We start from the raw sequence: 20,987 nt of genomic DNA, 5'->3' as shown, positions 1-20,987 counted from the left end.
TTCACGACCCTTACACCACTCTGCTCCATTTCACAGGATGTTTTGTAATCCTCTTGCCTCCATATACAGCACCACAAAAGTAAACTATTGCGCACAAAATGGTGACCACACTTTAAGTAGAGGCAATCTCAAAAAAGCCTGAGGGAGGTCAGAAAAGGAAAGCTAGATCCTCAGTCATATGAGGCATGACTCTTTTAAAAAGCAATAAATGTGTCATTTAAAAACAAAAAAACAACACACAAGTTGTAACTGGAAGGCTGCTTTATTGGTAATAAAAAGGTTCGTGCTCAAATGAAGACAATCTTTCATATATTCTTACCAAGAGTCCAAGTGGTTGTGCAACACACCATCATATTGTACTGTATATCCTCTTTTATCACGGTCTCAAATGATAACAACAGTTTGAAAAGCACTTTTTAATTTTCAGCGAAAAAGAAAAAACGCCCATAATAAACCATGCTAAAAAAGAATGAGTCCTATAATCAAATATTGATACAAAAATAAATTTCAGATGGAAACGGAAATATAGAAGAAATAAAACCAAAATATAGAAGGCAAGCTGCTTTTTCACAAGCCAAGTGGGTGACACGCATAGCACTAAGAACAGGACATTTTTGAGTTAGCAGTCTTTCTGTTAACATCACACACTGTTGAATATTAAGATGAAGTGGGGTGTCTGGATGATCCTCCGGCAGTATTTCTGACTCAACGTCCCTGATTAATGTTGTGCTCACCCCTGAACCCCCACCCTCCACAGTTTGGAAACATGTTTTTTTTTTTTTTTTTACTTTTTTGTTCCTTTTTTTTTATTATTTATTTTTTTTTTTTTAGTGTGGCATTAACATCCAAATTCGCAGAAAAAGCAGAAAAAAAGGCACATGCCATTGAGTGGAACACCAGAAACAAACCATTCAACAAAAGAAATGCGAGGATGAGAAGCAAGTACATGATTGTATGCGTGTTGAGCTGTAATGGCACTGATGTGTGGGCATGGGGAAAAAAAAGTCCCTGGGGTAGGTACCGTATCGGGGTATACGAGGCAGTCAGTCACACCAGCTGACGTCCGCTGGGAAGAGATCACTGGTAAAAGTTGGTGGGCAGTGAGGAGAGTCACCTTTGTGTGTTTGTGTCTGTGACTGTGGTTGTGTCCTTGTATACTCTGAAGGTGACAGACATGACAGTTAAGTGAGAAATGTGCTGGTAACATTATCCTTTTGTCATGATCAGGCTACATCCAGTAACATCGCACATGAGCGACATAGAAGGGTGCTGGAAACAACCGGTTTTAGACATCCACTGAACGTGTTGCACATAAATCAAATGTGACAAACAGTGTTCTTCTGTTTTATGTATATACATATAGACATATATGTATACATGTATATATCTTTTGTATTATATAATATCTATATTTCATTCAATTTCCGTCAACAAAGTGAAAAGTGTCTCAAAAAATCCAAAAGGTAACAAATGTGACAAAGGGCATAGCTGGAAGCCATTCTATATTATTGTTATTATTCATTTTTTGATTATTAGTAGTAACATTTTTAAAATCCGTATTTACAAAAAACACAACAAAGCATGCCAGTAAAATAAAAGAATATAATACAATATTTATAGTTTCTCTCAAAAAGTTCATTCTTTTTCAGCAATTGTGCCATTTACATCATAGCCTGCACTGTACATATATATGTTTTTGTGTTTTCTTTATTTTTTTTAATTTTTTTAATTTTTATTTTTTTGTACGTGTGAATGTATTATTCTAAAACATTACATCCAAGATGAACATGGGTAAATTGGATGATGTTACTCACTCCTCCTGTGGTTCTCATTGGGAATGTATTTGGTTTCAGTGTGCAGCAGCCAAACTGATTCGGAGACCTCATATTGTAAACAGACCTCAGTTATTGTTGTCCAGGGGATTCTGGTACAGGCAGTGTTAAACACACCAAATGGCATTAGTGGTGTGACAATGGATGCCAGATTTATGTCCAGTCATCCACTTATAAATAGGACCATCACTCCTGCGTAGAAAAAAAATGGCAGAACACCTATGGAGGCAGTTGTGTCTTGTCTAGCACTTGACAAAAGCCTCAGTTGTTTATTTTTTATTTTTTTATTAAAAACACCCACAAAGCTTATTGTACAACATAGCTGTGAGGCTCGCTGATGGGTTTTTTTCTCGGCAAGTGTTAGCATTTCTACCTCCATCTCTGGCTAGTAATTTTTGAAGCAGGTGACAGCATTTGAAAGCCTGCAAGTATGTGAAAAGATGGTGCGAGCCGGGTCCAACACCACACAGTGTTTAAGAGGTCCCACAAAAGCACAATGATACACTGACAAACATGGGACTTTCAGCACTCTGACTCAGACCAAAGCACTATCCTCTTCTTCTGCTCCTGCATTTCTCTTTTGTTCTCATGGCAGTCAGTCAAAAACCCTGAAGGGAGGCGCTCTACCTATTTATTGGTCCGCATATACACATAAACCTATATATGTTAATTATCACCCATCCACCTCCCTGAAACACCGGACAGAATCCATATAGTTCTACAGTCCAAACCAGGAGCCCTTCATGGCTACCCACCTTCCATACATGCGAGGCACGACGAGGCATGTCCTTGTGATAATTCTCTGCTAACTCTGCTGTATCAGATGGTCAGTGTCACTCTCACTGATCAAAGCCTTTTTTTTTTTTTTTTTTCGAAGAATGATTGCATCACAAGGACATCAGAGAAGGACTTCAAGGCTTTTTCCTAAAGTTGGCAACTCAATTTGTCTGAAAAGCACTGCCCAAGACATCCCTCACTGGGAAATTCTGATGAGGACAACTTGACAGAGTACAAAAGAGGAACTTTAATTAAATGAATCAGGAAAAGTACTGTCCAATGTATTTACCTAAATGCAGTTTTGAGTTCTCCCTCCGGCCTAAAATAAAAACACCAAAAAGAAAAGAACGAAAAACTAAGAGCATATTTCCGTCCCCTCTGCAGTACCTACAGCAGTAGAGGGGATGCTTATCGACACTTGAGCACACTGGACCCTTACTGGTGCCAGATATGGATTCCTTGGCGTGAAACATCACCTGCTCTCATTGCCATAACAGGGACCACAGGTAAGTAAAAAAAGTGACTGTCAGATGGATGTTAGTAAACAAAGAGATGTAAGCCCCAGATTTGGGTCAGGACTACTGACATGGCCCTCCAAATCTGTGCATCCTCAACGTGAGGATATTCTGCTTCCTAATAATCATACACTCCACACTCTTTCTATGCTTTTAACATTCAGAGCAGCAAAAAAAAACCTTTTTCTGTTTTGTGTTGTCGGCTGACCCTACTGAGACGTTGCCTCTGAGCGCTTACATCTTTCATTCACCTGAAATTTTGATTAGGGGCTGAATTCAACGATCTGTCATTTGAAAAGCAAAAACCAGTGAAGGGCAGGATCTTACGAATATCATTCCCCCAATATTCTATTTGTCATTATCCAAAATCTTCATTTTCTGTGAATAGTTCTTATAATTTTCCCAGTGGACAGCCTCAAACTTATAGTCAAGCCACTGCAGTGGTCTGAGAATTAGTGTCTTGTGGACTATGATTACTCATGCATGATTCCTGATCAAAACATGCCTTCATGCAAGTCATTTCTATGCATTGAACAAGCACAATAATTATTATTTATCTGGAACTCGGTCTGAGCAAGTCTCCTTCAGCCCAAATCAAAACAATGACTGACGACCCCCGACCCGGTCAGTGTGAAAGCCCATGTAGAAAATGTATTTTTCAATGTCAGTATAACAAAGAGAAGATGAAAAGACCAGTGACATGGGCTAAATGTTATCTTTTTTTTGCTGCTCAAATAATGTAAAGATGCAAGTACACTCAGCACAAACAAACAAACAAAATTGTTGTCTACGGTTCTGGGTTTCCCCCTCCCTCGCTAGTGTTTCCTTCATCACAAAACTTGCTTGGTTGATTATTGTTTTCTTCTTGATAAAGATGGTAAACGTAGTGGTACAGACACTCCTTAGACTGCTAATACAGTTCTATTGGGATCTGTATGATCCAGTCCCGTAGCATTGGAGCAGTGCTGTGGGGTTCCACACTTGGTGGTGGCAGGGATTTTGCAATTCTCCATTCATCTAGCAGAGATTTCTGTGCCTTGGCAGTTGGTCCCCAAAGAAATGTGTGCCTTGGCCAGCACACTGAGTCATTGTTTTTCATTTTGTATTTTTTCCTCATTTCTATGAACTTGGTCTCTATGCAGCAAAAGTTCCGCGGTAAACTGATTGTGTTTGGTTCAGCTGTCTTTGACGACATAGGAAACCACATTGCCTCAGTAGTATTTGAGTATGTAAACATTTTTTTTTTTTTTTTTTTTTTTTTTTTTTCTTTCTTACTTGCAAATGATCAATTTTTCTACATTTGTTGGGTTTGGGTTCAGAGTCTCATTTCGCTGTGTTTTCTTGGATTTTGAAAGTCACTGAATCCTAACACTTGGATTCCCACTCATCTTTTTGGTTTTTGTCTTTCTCTTTCCTGGCCCACTCCTCCTTGTTTTCGTCCTGCTTCTCCTTGTCAGGTTTGGTCACGCTATCATAAGATGGGAGAGAGGCTGTGGATGGGGTGCTCTCCTTCTTCTCTTGGTTGGTCCCACCGTTCTCAAGCTTATTGTTGGTAAAAGTGTGCCGCTTGAAGATGATGCCCTGCCTGATGAGGTGAATGCGGTAGGCATTCTGGATAATTCTGGCAGAGACATCCTCCTGTTTGCGGCGGAGGGTGGTGGTGATGGGTTCATACGAAACCTTAGATGGGTTGGCTGCCACGAAGCGCTCCTCCATCTGCTGCCTCAGCATGTCCAACTCGCCACTGTCACCCAGCACACGCTTTGTGAAGGCAAACAGGATGTCGAGGCAGTGAATGCGATCGCCACTCACCATGGGCATGTCCATGGCGATTAGTTCTATGGTGTTGGGCTTTGGCACACGAAGTGGGTGCTCCAATGCGTCTGCAAAGTCAGTCAGCTTGGCAAAAGTAATGAACTGTGAGGCAGTGGGATCAAACTTCTCCCAGATCTCATAGAAGGTCTCAAAGTCATCCTCACTGAGGGGATCAGCACTTTCCTCCGTGGCCACGCTGAAGTTCTCCAGGATGATGGCGATGTACATGTTAACCACGATCAGGAAAGAAATGATGATATACATGACGAAAAAGAATATTCCCACTGAGGGGTTACCACAGTTGCCCTTTACGTTGGTCCCAGGGTTCTCTAAGTTGGGATCGCAGTCTGGTGGGTAGTTGAGGATCGGCAGCAGCAAGCCGTCCCAGCCAGCTGACGTGGTGATCATGAACAGGATAATCATGCTGTTGCCGAAGGTCTCAAAGTTGTACAAGTCATCAATCCCCGCTCCATGTTTTACATAGCCAAAGTTAGACATGCCGAAGATGGAGAAGATGAACATGACAAGGAAGAGCAGGAGGCCGATATTGAACAGAGCTGGCAGTGACATCATCAGGGCAAAGAGTAAAGTCCGGATACCCTTAGCTCCTTTGATCAGACGAAGAATACGGCCAATACGAGCCAACCTGATCACCCTGAACAGGGTTGGTGACACAAAGTACTTCTCAATGATGTCAGCCAAGAACATACCTGAGGGAAGGAAGAGAGGAAGAGAATACAATCAGAATAAGACTGGTTTCTAGAAGTGACCTCCCAAACTCATGTCTCCCACCTCCCTCACTCACCAACAATAGACAGGATGACCACCACCACATCGAAGATATTCCAACCATTGGTGAAGTAATAGTGGCGAAGGGCAAAGAGCTTCAGCAAGAACTCTGTAGTGAAGACGACAATAAAGATGAAGTTGACCCAGTAGAGGACGTTTTCTGTTTCATCTGACTGATCGTCCGTTTCCACCATCATAGTGACCATGTTGAGGCAGATCAGTATCATGATGGAGATGTCAAAGACTTGCTGTGTCACAAAGTCAAACACCATCCCCTGGATCTTGTTCTACCGGGCGAGAGGACACGAAGAGGAATGAAATCTGCTTCAAAAAAACAAAATCACATGTTGATTCATCTGAACAACTAACCAGAAGAAAAAAACAAACCTGTGGTCGAGGAATAGGTTTTTGAGGCTTTTTGGACCCCAGTTTTTTCATGGCATTGTAGTACTTCTTCTGTTCCTCTGTCATGAAGATATCCTGACCTCCAAAGTAAAGGGATAAACAAAGATTTGGTTATAATCATATTGCAGCACTTAATACATTGAGCAAAATCTGAGACAGAACAGCTCTTATCTTTTTCTTCTGCTGGTTGAAGTTGTCGATGATCACACCAATGAAGAGGTTGAGGGTGAAGAAGGAGCCGAATATAATGAAGACGACAAAGTAGATGTACATGTAGATGTTGACTTCATAGTCGGGCTGGTCTTCAACCTTGAAGGAGGGAACAATAGTGTCATATTTTATTAACACAATTTAAAGGAACAGATCAACATTTAGGGAAATATGATTATTTACACTCTTGCCAAGAGTTAGATGAAAAAATACAAACCAATGCTGTATCGAGGCTACTGTCTGTGGCCAGATTGCTTAACTTAACATAAATACTAAAAAACAGGGGGAAACAGCTCGCCTGGCCACCAGCACTTCAAAAGTTTAGAGTAAACTCATTTGTTTAATCTATACAACAACCAACGTTTTCAAAATAGAAATTTGCTGTTTTACAGGCGGCTATGTGCCAAAATATTTCTTGGCCTTCCCAAGCAAGAAATGGTAGAGTTTTTTGGCTAATATAAGTTATCTGGTTAGCTGGCAGTAATTTCATTCTTACTGTTTAACAAGCTTGTCTAACTCTTGGCAAGAATGGGAATAAACCTATTTTCCACATTGTTGAATTTTTCTTTCAAGGTCTGTGGTTCATAGTCTGTCATACAGCGAGATATATTTAAATCAGCACAACAATACTTATCAAAGAATCCATGAATATACCTCTCTGGAATCCACAGCAGCATACATAATGTCCATCCAGCCTTTGAATGTTGCCTTTTAAAAGAAAGACATAATCAAATACATTTGTATAAACTAATAAAATTATACAAAGGAAGCTATAAATTGAAATTATGGCAATCCTCAAAGAATACTCAAACTCAAACCGAAACTGATGCATGTCCTGTGGTATAGCTTGTGCATGGAAAGAAACAAGTGGACGAAAAAAGGGCATGGAGAAACATACTAACGTACGCAATGAACACGAACAATAGGCATCATCATCGTGCTGTGAAAGCAAAAAACAAATGGAGTTTGAAGCAACAACACACCTCCAGGTGAAGCACAGAGAGAAAAGCAAGAAAACAAAAGTGCAAAGGAAAATGAGAAAAGAAACCAAGTTAGCGTGAAACAGGAAATGGGAGTCAGGGGAGGAGACGAGGGGCGACGCTCTCACCACTTGCAGCAGGGCGAGGTAGCCGGCGCCCACATTGTCAAAGTTGATTTTGACGTTCTTCCACCTGACCTCGGTAAAGTTTTGTTTAATGAGTGCCTCACACTGGGTCTTGTTGTTGACCACGTCGACGGGAAAGTATTCCTCTGATGTCTGATTGAAACAGTAGTAGTACTTGCCCGCAAACAGATTGACCCCCATGATACTGAAAATCAGCCAAAAGATGAGGCAAACCAGCAACACATTCATAATGGAAGGGATGGCACCCACCAAGGCGTTGACTACCACCTAGACCAGACCAGGGAAGACAGGATATGACAGTGTGAGAACCACGAAACCAACACAGTTCATTCAACCCCTCTAATAAGACACTGCATACTGTTATGGCGGTACACTTATGACTTAATAGTCCTATTTAACTGTTTTTTGCAGGTGGTGTTAAGACCTGCCGTTCAGCTCTACTATGACTTCATGTAGATGAAACTAAGCACCGCACACTGCTGTGATGTGCATACCGAAGTGTGGACAATTAATGGTAAGGAAAGCTGTAACAGTCCCGGTCTAATTAGAGCAGCACTGATGTGACTCTGAGATGCTCTTTGATCTGTCGAAGCATGCAGCTAGAACTGCTTCACGGACACTTAAGCGTGCACGCACACGCGCACACGCGCACGCACACGCGCACACACGCACACACACACACACACACACACACGATTCAAGGCAAACACCCATATAAAAGTCTATACGAATCACATTTAAATGTAAAATGTACAATTAATATTTTTAGATAAAACAATTTTTTCCACTACTTTATGTTTCATATGGTAGTTTGTTATGTTGTGTATATGGCACGTCATTCATTTTGCGTGTGGGGTACGAAACTAACAGTGTTGCAGAAAAAACGGCATAACAGTTGCTATAAGAAATCATATCACAAAAAAATAAACATTGTAAATTATTTTAACATTAATTGTGCACTTTACTACATACATTTATCCTAATATTAATTTCATAAAGTTACACACACACACACACACACACACACACACACACACACACACACACACACACACACACACAGTGCTTCTTAGTGGCTGTTTTTTAAAGCTTTAACTTTTCAAAAACTCACAAAATATTCCCTTTATTATTTCAAATATGAATATATTAATTATAACATAAATATAAATCTTAAAATACTGATATAAACAGTAGGTAATAATAGCACCCTTTGACAGTGTTGTGAGAAATATAGTTTTTAATATTTGGACTGATAACCTGGACAAAAATAGTTGTGTGTATGTTTCTACATGTTTACATCATTAAGCTTATGATGTCAGTAAAAAAATTGATCAGAAGTTCTTGCCATACCAGTATGAAGTGTTCACTCTTACCACTCCAACGTTAGACAGTCAATAGTTTTAATATAGCTGACTCTTTTCCCTAACTAGCCCAGATCAAACACTATAACATTAAAGCAGTAGAAAAATGTAAGTAGTACCTCACCCACCCCCACCCGCCAAAATCTAGGCCTGTCTAGCGACCCTATCCGTAACTTTATCATTGCCAGTAATAAGCTCAGCACATAGTGAACCGCTCACTACTAGTGTTAGGCAGGCAGACCAGCAGCTCTCAGGCAGACAGCTGAGCATGCATGTCTTTGACAGACTCGTTTTGTGGAGCCATATTCCCTCCTCGTTACAAACAGACGGGGAGGAGCTCTAGAGCAGGATTCTCTCAGCGTGTGCACGACCTTCACAGGCTGACTCTTGCTGAACGTGGAATCATAAACTTCACACGTGGGCAACAAAGGACACACTGTTAAAATATTTTGTCAAATATAAAATGCTATAAGAAAATGGCTTCGGGCGATACTTTTCAATTATAATTAAAGGACTAAAACCAGTTTGAGGTCTTTCTCCCTCAGTGGTACCAGTGCACTCCCTGAGAGAATGACTCTTTGCTTCATCTGAGCTACAATTTAACCGCTTTCAAAAATCCAGTGTTTAAAAAAAAAAAGAATTAGGCCATGCTGTGTGGAAAGCATTCTCAGAAAGAGGGAAAATGGCTTTCAAAAATGCATAATGTGCATCGGCATTTATAATACATGCGTGTTACATAGCATTGTGCAATCTCAAGAACCGCTCAAATCAATACATAAATAAATAAATAAATAGAGAAACGTGTGGATAGAGAGATAGCGGCTAAAGAGATCATGGCCAAAGCTCTGCTTGCTTGTGCATCTTATGAGCCATTCTGATATTTTCGTGGTTTGTTTGGGTGTCTGACAAATATCTACAACTCAATGTGACTGAGGTGAGACACCAACACTTGTATGATAATACGTGTTAGAAACTGGGGTTCAGAAGCCCCATAATGATTAAAGCATTCAATAGCTGGCAAAGCTAAAGTTGCCAGATTATCATCATTTCAAATTCTTTTTGTGTAACTTCAACAGGTTCGTCAGGAGAAAGGCAGATTTACCGAAACTGTAGAAAAACAGCTAGAGATGGTGCCATTCCTGTACAATGCATTGCTCAAAAAACTAGGACTGAGATAAGAAAGCAGCATAAAGAGAAAGAGAGAGCAAAGTACAAAGTCAGAACAGCCCATAACCATTGCATGTTAAGCAGTGCAATGTGTCCAATTGAAGCTGCACTGTTCACTCAGCACTGTTGAGTTGCGCTGAGACTTTAGCGATGTATCGTGCCGTAGGACCCAACCAGTGAGGATGCAAAAGTTCTCATCATTTCTAACTCTCCAGAATCTCTTTCATACGGTGTCATCTCTCCATTCATGTACTTCCCTATTCATTTATTTATTGCTTTGACCTCAAATTTTCCATTTTCAGTCCAAACAAAATGGCAACTCAATTGATGAACATAGACATAGTCAAAATTTATACAGCAGGATCAAATTCCTCAGTTTGTTTCCCTTTGCGTTACTGGGCCACCCTCGCCTCTCTTACCACATACACCCAGTGAATGAGTTCATTCATAGGGGCATTGGTATTGGCATTATTACACTTTAATGAAGCAAATGTGCCATGATATGTGATTGACAGGTCTCGCCCAAAATTATCACCACAAAATTTCAGTGAAACGTTCGTGACAGCATCCATAAAGCCTATCCAGGGACTAAAACCATCGATGTCTGCTCATCTGCAGCAGGATCATATTTTAGTTGCTGGATATCTGGTATGAATGAGTCAAATTTAAAGATCCAATCCACCTGCTAGATGATTACACAGGCTTTCCTACACTGCCGGTCTGTCATTTTTGGGACGTGCTAAAGAGGGGCGACACATTGTCTGTCTAGGGTTGAGAGTGTTGTCCGAACGCTGCAGTGCTAGTCAACCTATGGGTCACCGCCCGCCCAGAACTCCAAAGCCAGAGTTTAACTGGGTCCATAGTTGCCTCCCAGTTTCACTTCCTGTGGGAGTGGAAGGCAACAGGAAGCCAGGGCCTGCTGTATGTGCTACTGTATGTGGTGCCATGACATGACAGCAGTAATGCCTTATGTGAAATGGCAGCCTAGCATATTTACTAAGCTTCTGCCTGCATTCCCAAAGGAAGGCATTAAAACGGATTATGGTGTTTAATATGGATGATGTTGTGAAAGATTTACATTAATAACCTGCCACCAGAATGGACTGTTAGCAGAACACCTGGTCAGATGGTACAACCCAAAGTGCTGACACTGGCAGAAGCTTAACAAATACATTCCTCCCAAAGCCACAACACTGTGAGTGTGTGGTTTCTGTCTCAGTCCCTGATGCAAAAAGATCCTGGACAAGCAGGAGAGAGTGTGGTGATCCTCCAGCGATCCAGCCTAGCTGAACCGGGTCGAGGTGGAGTGAATAGTGGAGGGATAAGGAGGGTGTGGAGGAGAAGGAGGGGAGGAAAGAAGGGTGGGGTGGGTGCTGCACATGTGGGGCTGAGGAGGAGGAGGAAGTGGGGAATCTGAGGTGAAGAGGAGAAACTCAAACTAGAAGACAAAGCAACCGGTCCAAGAGTAGCAAGAGGTAAAGAAGGATGAGATCGGGAGACAGAGAAAGAGAGAGAGCCAGAAGGGACTACAGGTGACAACAACCAGGTGCAACCTATCGCTACCACCAGTCACAGAGACGACCAATCAGATCTGTGTATTTTAGGGAGAGACGGCTGAAGCAACCAGAGGCACTGTCGCTTCGAGTCTTTCCAGCTCTGTAAACCAATTCTGTGTTCTCTTACAAATAAGACAGATTCCTCCGAGTGGTTGTTTGGCAGCCGCCCTGCAGGCACACTTTTGGTGTGACTGGTAAGACAGAGGTTTAGGTGTCCTGCAGCTCCCCGGTTCCTGCTGGTTGTTCTCGTTGCCAGATGCATTGAGTGTGATGCAGTGCGAGCTGGGGAGGGGGAGGTTATGGGAGGAGGGGGGTCATATGGAGGGGAGGGAAGGGAGATGGAGGGACGGGGGGGGGGGGGGGGGTCTCAATTGAAAGCAGTGGTTGAGAATCAGGACAAATGAACAGCTAATTGTTGATTTGAATGCTCTATGAGATGGTATGTAAGTTTGGTTAGCTTTGACCAATTTCACATTCACTTTGGCCAATCAAGAAGAAACAAAGTAAAATGAGGTAATCAGAACTTGTAGTTTGTCACTTATGTGATGAGGCAGCTTTGTGAAAAATATTTCTGTTGCTCTTTGGGTCATTTTTATTATCAAACAGATGAATTTGTTTTTGTTTGAGAAATTCAATTGAAATCTGTTATTCTGCCGGTAATACAACTTTACAGTTACTTTACTCAGTCTCCCAGCTGCATCATGACTTATTATTTTGCTCTAACAACGGCATGGTACAGGATTGCGCATGGAAAGGTGATTTTTAAAAAAAAAATAATTTTGCTTTCATTTCCTGGTTTTTAAAAAAACAATCCCCCAATATTTTTGGAGTTTTTTTGTCCTCTTAATTTGTTTTTAGATCAGTTCTAGCATGCTTTAAACTGTTGAATGGGCATGCGGAAGGATCAGCTGCTTAGCTTTGGATCTTACCCTCATCCCTTCAAAACGTGACAAGGCTCTGAGGGGTCTCAAGGCCCTTAGTGTCCTGAGTGATTTAATGGGCCCTAGATCGGAGTAGCCCAGCGCATTAGCTACAAGGCTGACTATAGACACCTACACAAAAACAGAGAAGCAAAAGAGGTTCCAAACTGTTAGAAGTGAGAATATTCACTAGGGAAGAGAGACGGCCCTGGTATAGGCGGAGAGTTGCTTGACATACACACATAAATCTATGCATGTATATGCATGTATAATATTGCATTTATACATGTATATACACTGAGAGAGAAGATCAGTGTTTAGTATAGGTTTTATGTGTGTAGTATTTTTAGTAGAAGTAGGCCATAGGGATCATTTGTCTGTTATTTTGGGGCAGTTGACGAGATGTGAAAAGTCCTTTGTACCTGCAAAGAAATTTGTGGTTGAGAGAGAGAGAGAGAGACAGAGAGAGCGAGAGAGAGAGAGAGCGAGAGAGAGAGAGAGAGAGAGAGACATAAGACTCAAATAGAGGGTAAATTAGGCAGAAAAGAGTGCTACATGATTTAGTAAAGACACAAGCGAAGGGACTGATAGAGCAAAGGAAGAGGATTTGGGGAGGGAGGGAAGGAGAGAGGTTACCCTGTAGAAGCTGATAAAAACCCAACAGACTTGAGAGCCTTACCCTTGCCCCTCTAACATTGTCTCTCCATGTCGCTCTTGGGCTGAGGCATAAAATCCCATATAATTTAAGACAGACAAACTAATGGAACCTAAGAGAAAGAATACAAGTAAACATGTACAAGTGTGTCATTTCTTTCTCAGGCATCAAATCATTTTGTCAAACAGCATTTTCAGAGTCAAACAGGAGAACCACAGTCACATGGACCACACACACAAGAGACAGGGATGGCGATTAAGGGCACACCGGATATAGTTATTAGCACTGGATGGCACTGAAAGGACAAAAAATACAGAGTACAGTCGAGTTACACACAGTTAACAACGGTTAACAATAGCAGCACACAATCTCAAAGAAACTGGTGCAGCCCCTTATCATGTCAAGCAGCAGCCACCAAGGTAATGCTGCAGCCAAAGAAATTACCGTTGGTTGAAACACTCACTAACTCCTCAGATTTGCTCATTGCATTTATATCCATGTATCCATGAACTCTTATTGCAGTAATAAATCAATGGGAAATTTAGACAGAGTGGCTTGAGTTTGGTAACTGGGAGTCCCCTGTAGATCTGAGCTGTAAAGCTGATCTAAGCTTAACACATCATTAACCAAGGAGGAAATGGACAACGGGAATTGTGGTCAACAAGCTGCACTAATGTTCTTTGAGGGGTGGTGAGAAGTGCAGGATTGACTTCGCATTGATGAAGTCACCTTAAAGTGTCCTAAGTCGCCATTACAGGCTGTGTGCAGCACAGGGAGGCATTTCGACGAAGGAATCTTCGGCTGAATGCAGATTATTCAAGATGCAAAATGCAGCAGCAGGCAGCTGTATTAGAAATACACTCAAAGTTTTTAAATTTTGTCAAATAGAAACAAATTTGTTTCAGTATATCTACATGACCACAGGAGCTCTGTCCTCGGGAAGTCTTTTTTTTTTTCCTAACTGCAACTTTCTTGGTCTGGCTGCTGGAAGGACTAAGACAGGGGGAGTGCCAGTTCCTTACAAATAAGGATAAATATCAACAGTAAACACGTGTGAAAGCACCTCCAACCAGCCACCGACACCAACCGGTCAAACTCACCGCAAGAAGTACACAACATCCAAAGCTTATCAAAATCACGGAGGGAGGATTGTAACAGGCAAAATCTTCATTTTGACTGATGCCATTATCAACACAGACTACAAGAGATCATTGCATTTAAACCCTTTTAAAGTGGAATCCATCAAAACTATGGAGAGAGCAGCGGGAAGAGTGTTAGCATGGATTTAGACTGTCTTCTAACTGTAAATGTTAGATACAGTTGGAACATGGAGTCCAAGATGTCCTGGACGGGGCTTTTATTTAGATTTTGTTGACATTTCTCTAAGTACTTACTCTTTGGCACAAACCTATTTAAATTATTAACCTTGCCTCTTGAATAAGTTAGCAGCTGTTCTGTTGGGGAGACAGTAAAATAAAGATTTTGCCTTGATCTACACTACAGTGTTTGGGGTAATTGTCACCTTCAGCCTGACCCCTTGGAGGGCCCCCCTTTGGGGTGCCTGGCCTCGGGCCCCCCCGCTAGGCCAGCTGTGTAGTAGCGGCCTCAGTGTCTCAACGTCCTTCTCACAGTGCTCTGCAAGGCAAGGCCAATGACATCTGGGGCTGTGATCCCATGATGACGACAGCACAAACCAAACAGAAATAAAGCAAACAAAAAACAAAGGGAAAAACACAACAAAACAATGACAATAATCTGAGTGAAAAACAAAGATGAATGGAGTATGACACCTAGTAGCCTCATGCTCACAGACCACGGTATCACTGTCAAGAACTGCCTACCCTAACTATTCTCTCATTACTTAAATCAATAATTTAAGATAAATAAGGATTCTAATTCGTACAGCCTGAGAAAAATATTAAATATCAGTCTTTCCTTTGTGAACTTCAGGTGGAGTTATGTAATGAAGATGATGCTGCTGCTGCAAGCTGACTTCAAATGTTGCTTAACATTGCATTTCTTGCCCCTGACATAACAAACACATAATAAAATACAAAAACATTCTTATAATGAAAATCAGGAAGACACAAAGAAAATGGAAAACAGAAAGATACAATAAGAGGGAAATGAGGAGGAAAACACTCATACATAGAGTCAGGCACATCCACACTCCGAGAGAAATACAGGCCGGTCTAATGATGGTGCGCCCCCTTTCTGAGTCCATGGCAATGGTTTCACCCCACAACACAGGACAGCAGAGGCACAGTAAGGCCACAACACAGCCCAGACTCATCGAACACAACTTGTTGTTTTTTTGTTTTGTTTTTTAAGGGGGAGCGCTAGTGAAGACAAAACTTACCGCTGGCTGCCTGTCACCCACCATCATTACATCTCAGCACAATATCACCACATTCCTGAGGTTACACTTCCAAGAGGGAATGAAAGGAGTACAGGGAAAGAGGGGAAGAGGGACGCCACTCTTTGTATTCACAACTTGGGAAAACCCCCGCACTGGACAACAGACCTACAGCGAGGGAGTCTACGGTGGCAATAACCAGAATCAGTACAGTGTGGGGTGAATATAATCGATAAGAGGTCTATCCATGCTGTATGTGTCAACCTTAAAAATATTTAATTAAAATAGCCGTGATGGTTGTTTCTATATAAAGTTGTTATATGTTAAAGCTGTACATACTCTAAAATGTATAAATGAATGCATGCCTCTAAAATGCATTATTGATTTATATTCAATTACATTATATTCTATAGGATATAACACATGCATCTTTGCTCCAGGGGGTCTGAATAATAGAAGCTTATAGCAAATCGATATGGCAGCCAGTGGCCATTGATAGAGGAGTCCATTCACAGGTATTGGCTGAGGTGTTGGACACTGCGGAGAGGTGGTTAGTTCAAGGAGAAAGTCAGAAGTCAGGGAAATTCTTATTCTATCCAAATCTGACACTCAAGGCACAGTAATCAAAATGAAAACGCTTTCAGAATCTCGCATTCAAAATTATTCCCTTATTTCTTCTCCACGTTGTTCATCTCAACAACATCACTACTTCATCCATGTCAGATTAAAAATAGGCCAAATAAATTGGCCACATGTGTAGCTGCCAGAGAATAGACTAAAGAATCCCCATTCTGGACTTTCAGTCTTGAATGACACAAGGAGCAGAGCAGTACACAGAGAGAGAGGACAAAGGCACATATCAAACATCTTAGAGGTCAGAAACACAGGCAGAGACAGCTTTACAGAAACACATCTTTGACACTTCCCATTGCTCTGAGCACGACTTGAATATAGTTGACTAATCAATAAGTCCAGTTATTGATTGTTTAATTCTTATTAGTGTTGGCAGCCATGCCTAAATAGCTGCGCATTCAGTTTCCAATTACTTCATCTGATTAATTATGTCTTAAAACAATAAAACAGGGGGACAAGCTGTTTCTTGCTTGTAGTGCATCACAAATAGTGTTTTCATTCAGAAGCAGATATCTATCGTACATATTCAAGCATGTCAGAGTGATCAACCAAATAAAAAAGTTAAATACGGTTGCCTGATGAACTTGTAAAAGGTGACCAAGGCATGTTTGTACTTAATATGGACAGACTGCAGCCTTGTAAAACACTGTCCTTACAGCATGAGTGAATAAAGGAATGTTTTTTTTTTTCATTGATAAACAACATGCCCTCTCACCTAATGCAAGGCATGGAGCAGATATTCAATTAATAACCTGACCTTTCAAACCTAACCACACCCAATTTACAACAATAGGGGCAACACATAAATTGAATAATAAATATATTATTTGCTGTATCTATATAGTATATATAGTGCATATAATGTGGTTCATAGCAATCTTTAGAAAGCAAAAGACAAATTGTTACATTATCGACGCATTAGCTGCTGTTTAAGAGACTGTAGGAGTCTTTGTATCAGTGTGTTGCTATTGGACAAGGGTGTGGTTGAGGACCAAGTAACTACTCTAGTCTAAGACACACAGTGGAGGAAACAAGAGCTAGACTTACATCCACAATGAAGAAGTCCAGCCAACACCAGGCATTGGTGAAATATTTGACAAAACCATAGGCGACCCACTTCAACAACATCTCCAGGATAAAGATGTAGGTGAAAACCCTGTCAGCGTACTCCAAAATGATGCGGATGGTCTTCCTCTGCTCAATGTACACGTCCTCAAAGGCCTGCAGAGAAACAGAAGGCACACCTCGGTCACAGCCAAGACGGTGACAGAAATATTACACACAATGATTTACGATTCTGAATGAAATTGTATACACCACTACAGCCCTGTAGATTGCTGATCACTCCCAGTGATTTACAGGAAGAGAAAAAAATGTGTTCTCCGTGACATATTTCAACTAGCTCCACAAGTTATATGGATTTGCAGCAGTCTTTGGTAGCGTTTGACATGCTTGAGAACAAGGCCCTCTCCACCCACAGAAATAGAGCCCTTTGTTTGATAAATTTTCCAGTCCATTAATCACCAGCGGCCCTGGCCCCTCCCCCAACCCAGGTGACTGCACCACTGATTGACTTGTTTTACCTCCTTACTGCCAGAGACTCACAGCTGTACCTTTATGTTTAATGAGCCATCTTTATTTATCCAGTTTAGATCTTCACCAGCCAGTGAAATGTGTATTTCATTTAGAGATTGATATAATTTGTGGTTTTTGCTTTAGATTTTGAATTGTATTTATGCAGTCTGATTCTTTATTTGCTGAGGATGCAAACACAAACGCAGGCCTCCTTACCAGGGCACCACTGCTGAGAAGAATCATGAAGATGATGAGGGTCTCAAACCAGTTGTGTTCCACAATCAGGTAGCAGGTTTTTCTCAGGAACCACCAGGGCTTGCCCCAGCCCATAGTGATGTCCACGTCACAGCACTTATACTTGGCCACACAACCTGCAGACACAGAAGAGAAGAGGCAACAATTGATATAGTGACACACGACAAGATACAATATTAACTACACAATCCAGTGTCGTGTTTCAATTGAATTATTAAAGTGAAACCAACTTCTGAACAATTTAGTCTTTTTTTCCTGCTTTCCCACACTGGATGCCTTTTATGCTTCTGAATGCAGTTTCAAGTTTGAATGCTGTTTGGAATATACAATGAATAAACTATCTTAAACAGCAAATTCAGACTGTTTCGGGGATCAAGTAAGAATATCTTAATAGTCAAGAATCACAGTACAACTCCTCCGGGGGGTTAATAGCTTGTATTTTTAAACCCATTTCTTTTCTTGACACATGTTTAAAGACATTGATGAAAAATCCTGAAAATAATATAACAGTTTAGACCTACATTTTGCAAAATACATATATTTATATTCAGTTTCCCCACCCATGGAGCATTTAATACTTTTCAAAGAGGCTGTTAAAAAAAAAATCCCACAGACCAACCTGGAATTAGGTCAGCTAATCACACTGCTCATATACTTATATCATCTGATCTGGCACAATTTAGAAAAAGTTATCAATATTTTACTTCATTAAAATAATTTGTGTAACATACATTCAGAAATATTGGCTTTATATATAAATATGTATCTTCATATGTTCTATGTAATTGTATGAGTGTAATAATCACATAGATAAGACAGACTGATAAATAGATCCATGTACGGGGATTCTTTGTCAGGATCCCTGTCTTTTCCCTGTGTTTTTCCCTTTCTGTGTTCCCCCTCATTTCCCTGCTCGTTGTCCTTTGTCCTCCTGTTTGTCCTTATTTGGTCTTTGTCCTGTTTGTGTCTGTGTGGACTTGGCTAGGGTGTCACCTTCTGCAGGTTCCTCCCTGGCTCACTCCCCGGGATGGCTGGTGCCGCTGATCGTCATTCAACTAATCACCCATTGCAGTATATCAACCCTGGCTCTCCGCGCCATCTTGTCAGATCGTTCAGTCTGCTACGCGGGACTATGACTCAGACCACCTTGTGTGACGAAAGTAAGTCTTTGTTACATGAACTCAGTCCTAATTCTTGTCTGTCTGACTCATTTTCAGTTGGTGATCTGCCACCCATCCTACGGGAGTCTGCCTTCCTGCTCCGGAGGTTTTCCTTCCTGCCTGCCTACCTGTCTAAACCTGCCGCCTGCTACGGCTGCCTGAAGCTGAGCCCACAGCTCCTCACTCACATGGATACCTACCTTCACCCGCTGGTCTCCAAGGGGCCTTGACCAGGACCAACCTGTTTTCAATAAACTTGGTTTTATCATTCAACTCTGTGTTCTGCTTTTGGGTCCGTTTCCTGATCTACCATAACATTCTTCATAATGAAACTGCCCTTCACCCCGCTGCCCTATAATTTTCACACAGCCCAAAGGCATCTCAGTGTTGTGGACTGGAGGTAATTGGGTGCAGAGAAGGACGGAGGTCTCACCATCTGTCCAACATGCCTCTGGATCCAAGTATTCCTCCACTGCCTCCGCCACCACCACCTCCTCCACGTCTGGTTTGATGTCAATGGTGCTGCCCTCTGAGGAACTGGTGTCATCCAGCTACAGAGAACATGAGGCATGAGGACACAGAAGCATGAATGCACATAAATGCAGACAAAAACAGAAACACTTTAGTTTTCATTGCAGATCCAAGAATCACACACGAATGTAAAAGCTGATCTTATGATGCCTTCAGGGACCTGACAGGAAATGTACATTTTGGGTTTTTATCTAAATTGCCTTGACTGAATCTTTAAATGGAAAAATATTAAAAAAAATGTCCATTTAAAGATTGAGTCAAGTGAGATTTTTATTTTTTCCCCCTTTTGAGATGGACTTCATAACAATTCTTAACATCAGATATCATCCACGTGAACACTGATATGGAATATCAAATGACAGATCATCTGCTCTGAGAATTTCCTAAATGCATTTCATCTAAAGATATACATCAGCAGATATCCATTCATCCACATTGCCTTCCTACTCTAGCTATTGTAGATGGCTCTATTAAGTAATGTAATAAAAGTAGAGTTATGTTAGTGTCCGAGCCAAACAGAGTAACCAGCCACACCCACGGTTCTTCAGTCCTGAGAGAGACAATTGCATGTGCTTTGTAGCTGAGGATTACAAACAACAAAAACATGTTCATTTTCTAAGTACATTTTAATGTGAGCGCCAGAAAAACATGGTTGTAGCATCTGGGTCTGTTTTTTTTGTAATTTCCTGTCAGAATACCATGATAAACTATTGAGTAGATATATGCTCACTCCTCTTACTGACCTCTTTGCTGTTCTCATTCTCCGACTCGCTACTGAAGTCCTCTGTGTTGAGGTTCTCAAAGTCAGACTCTCCCACAGCGATTGGTACGCAGACGGTCAAATTCGGGTTGTGGATGAACGACATGTGGTCCTCATCGATCATATACTTGCCCACGCTGCTGCCAATCCCGCTGGTGGTGCCATTACCATTCTTGGCATAGTCCAGGTCTCGGTTGATGTCCACCCCGGTGTGATTAGCAATGCAGTTCAACTTCTTGTCATACATGTCATCCAAAGGCTTCTGCTCGTCCTCCATTGGTGGTTTTCTCAGCAGACTGGCCATCAGGATTCGCATTTTCACTTTTATCCATGCAATACCTATCTTGATGCGCATGACAGAAATCTGCAGGTTGTTGAGCTCACCGTCGTCATCTGTCGCAGCCAAGTTGTCAGCGCTGAATGAACTCAGTAGCAAGGCAAGGAACAAGTTCAACACCTTTGGACACATAATAAGAAACAATTGAATGTTGAGTGGTCATTTTTCAGTCTCTGACCACAATACTTTAAATATCACTTGGAGAGTAAACAGTCTGTTTTACTTTAAAAAGCCTCGCAGTTCAGACACTCA

The 20,987-nt window shown here is 41.4% G+C and overlaps 1 protein-coding gene across 7 annotated transcripts in view; it reads right to left on the bottom strand.

Annotated features, from left to right (window-relative positions):
• Positions 1 to 243: 243 nt before the first annotated feature.
• scn8aa (sodium channel, voltage gated, type VIII, alpha subunit a) overlaps positions 244 to 20,987 on the bottom strand; it is a 45,172-nt gene continuing 24,428 nt past the window's right edge. For all 7 annotated transcript variants that reach the window (XM_069141234.1, XM_069141236.1, XM_069141239.1 and 4 more), the window contains 11 exons: positions 20,382 to 20,855; positions 19,541 to 19,658; positions 17,909 to 18,063; positions 17,165 to 17,338; positions 12,483 to 12,605; positions 7,452 to 7,736; positions 6,998 to 7,051; positions 6,305 to 6,442; positions 6,116 to 6,220; positions 5,745 to 6,015; positions 244 to 5,649 (listed from right to left, as the gene is read on the bottom strand). In XM_069141234.1, coding sequence (XP_068997335.1) covers positions 4,490 to 5,649; positions 5,745 to 6,015; positions 6,116 to 6,220; positions 6,305 to 6,442; positions 6,998 to 7,051; positions 7,452 to 7,736; positions 12,483 to 12,605; positions 17,165 to 17,338; positions 17,909 to 18,063; positions 19,541 to 19,658; positions 20,382 to 20,855 — 3,057 coding nt within the window. In that variant the 3' untranslated portion in view covers positions 244 to 4,489. The remainder of the gene's footprint in view (positions 5,650 to 5,744; positions 6,016 to 6,115; positions 6,221 to 6,304; positions 6,443 to 6,997; positions 7,052 to 7,451; positions 7,737 to 12,482; positions 12,606 to 17,164; positions 17,339 to 17,908; positions 18,064 to 19,540; positions 19,659 to 20,381; positions 20,856 to 20,987) is intronic.

The sequence above is a fragment of the Embiotoca jacksoni genome, unplaced genomic scaffold (assembly GCF_022577435.1).
Source record: "Embiotoca jacksoni isolate LCO1_2020_lvr unplaced genomic scaffold, fEmbJac1.0.p SCAF_9, whole genome shotgun sequence".
Lineage (NCBI taxonomy): Eukaryota > Metazoa > Chordata > Actinopteri > Embiotocidae > Embiotoca > Embiotoca jacksoni.
The sequence above is the reverse complement of the archived record's forward strand: the minus strand, read 5'-3'. Positions and strand labels throughout refer to the sequence as shown.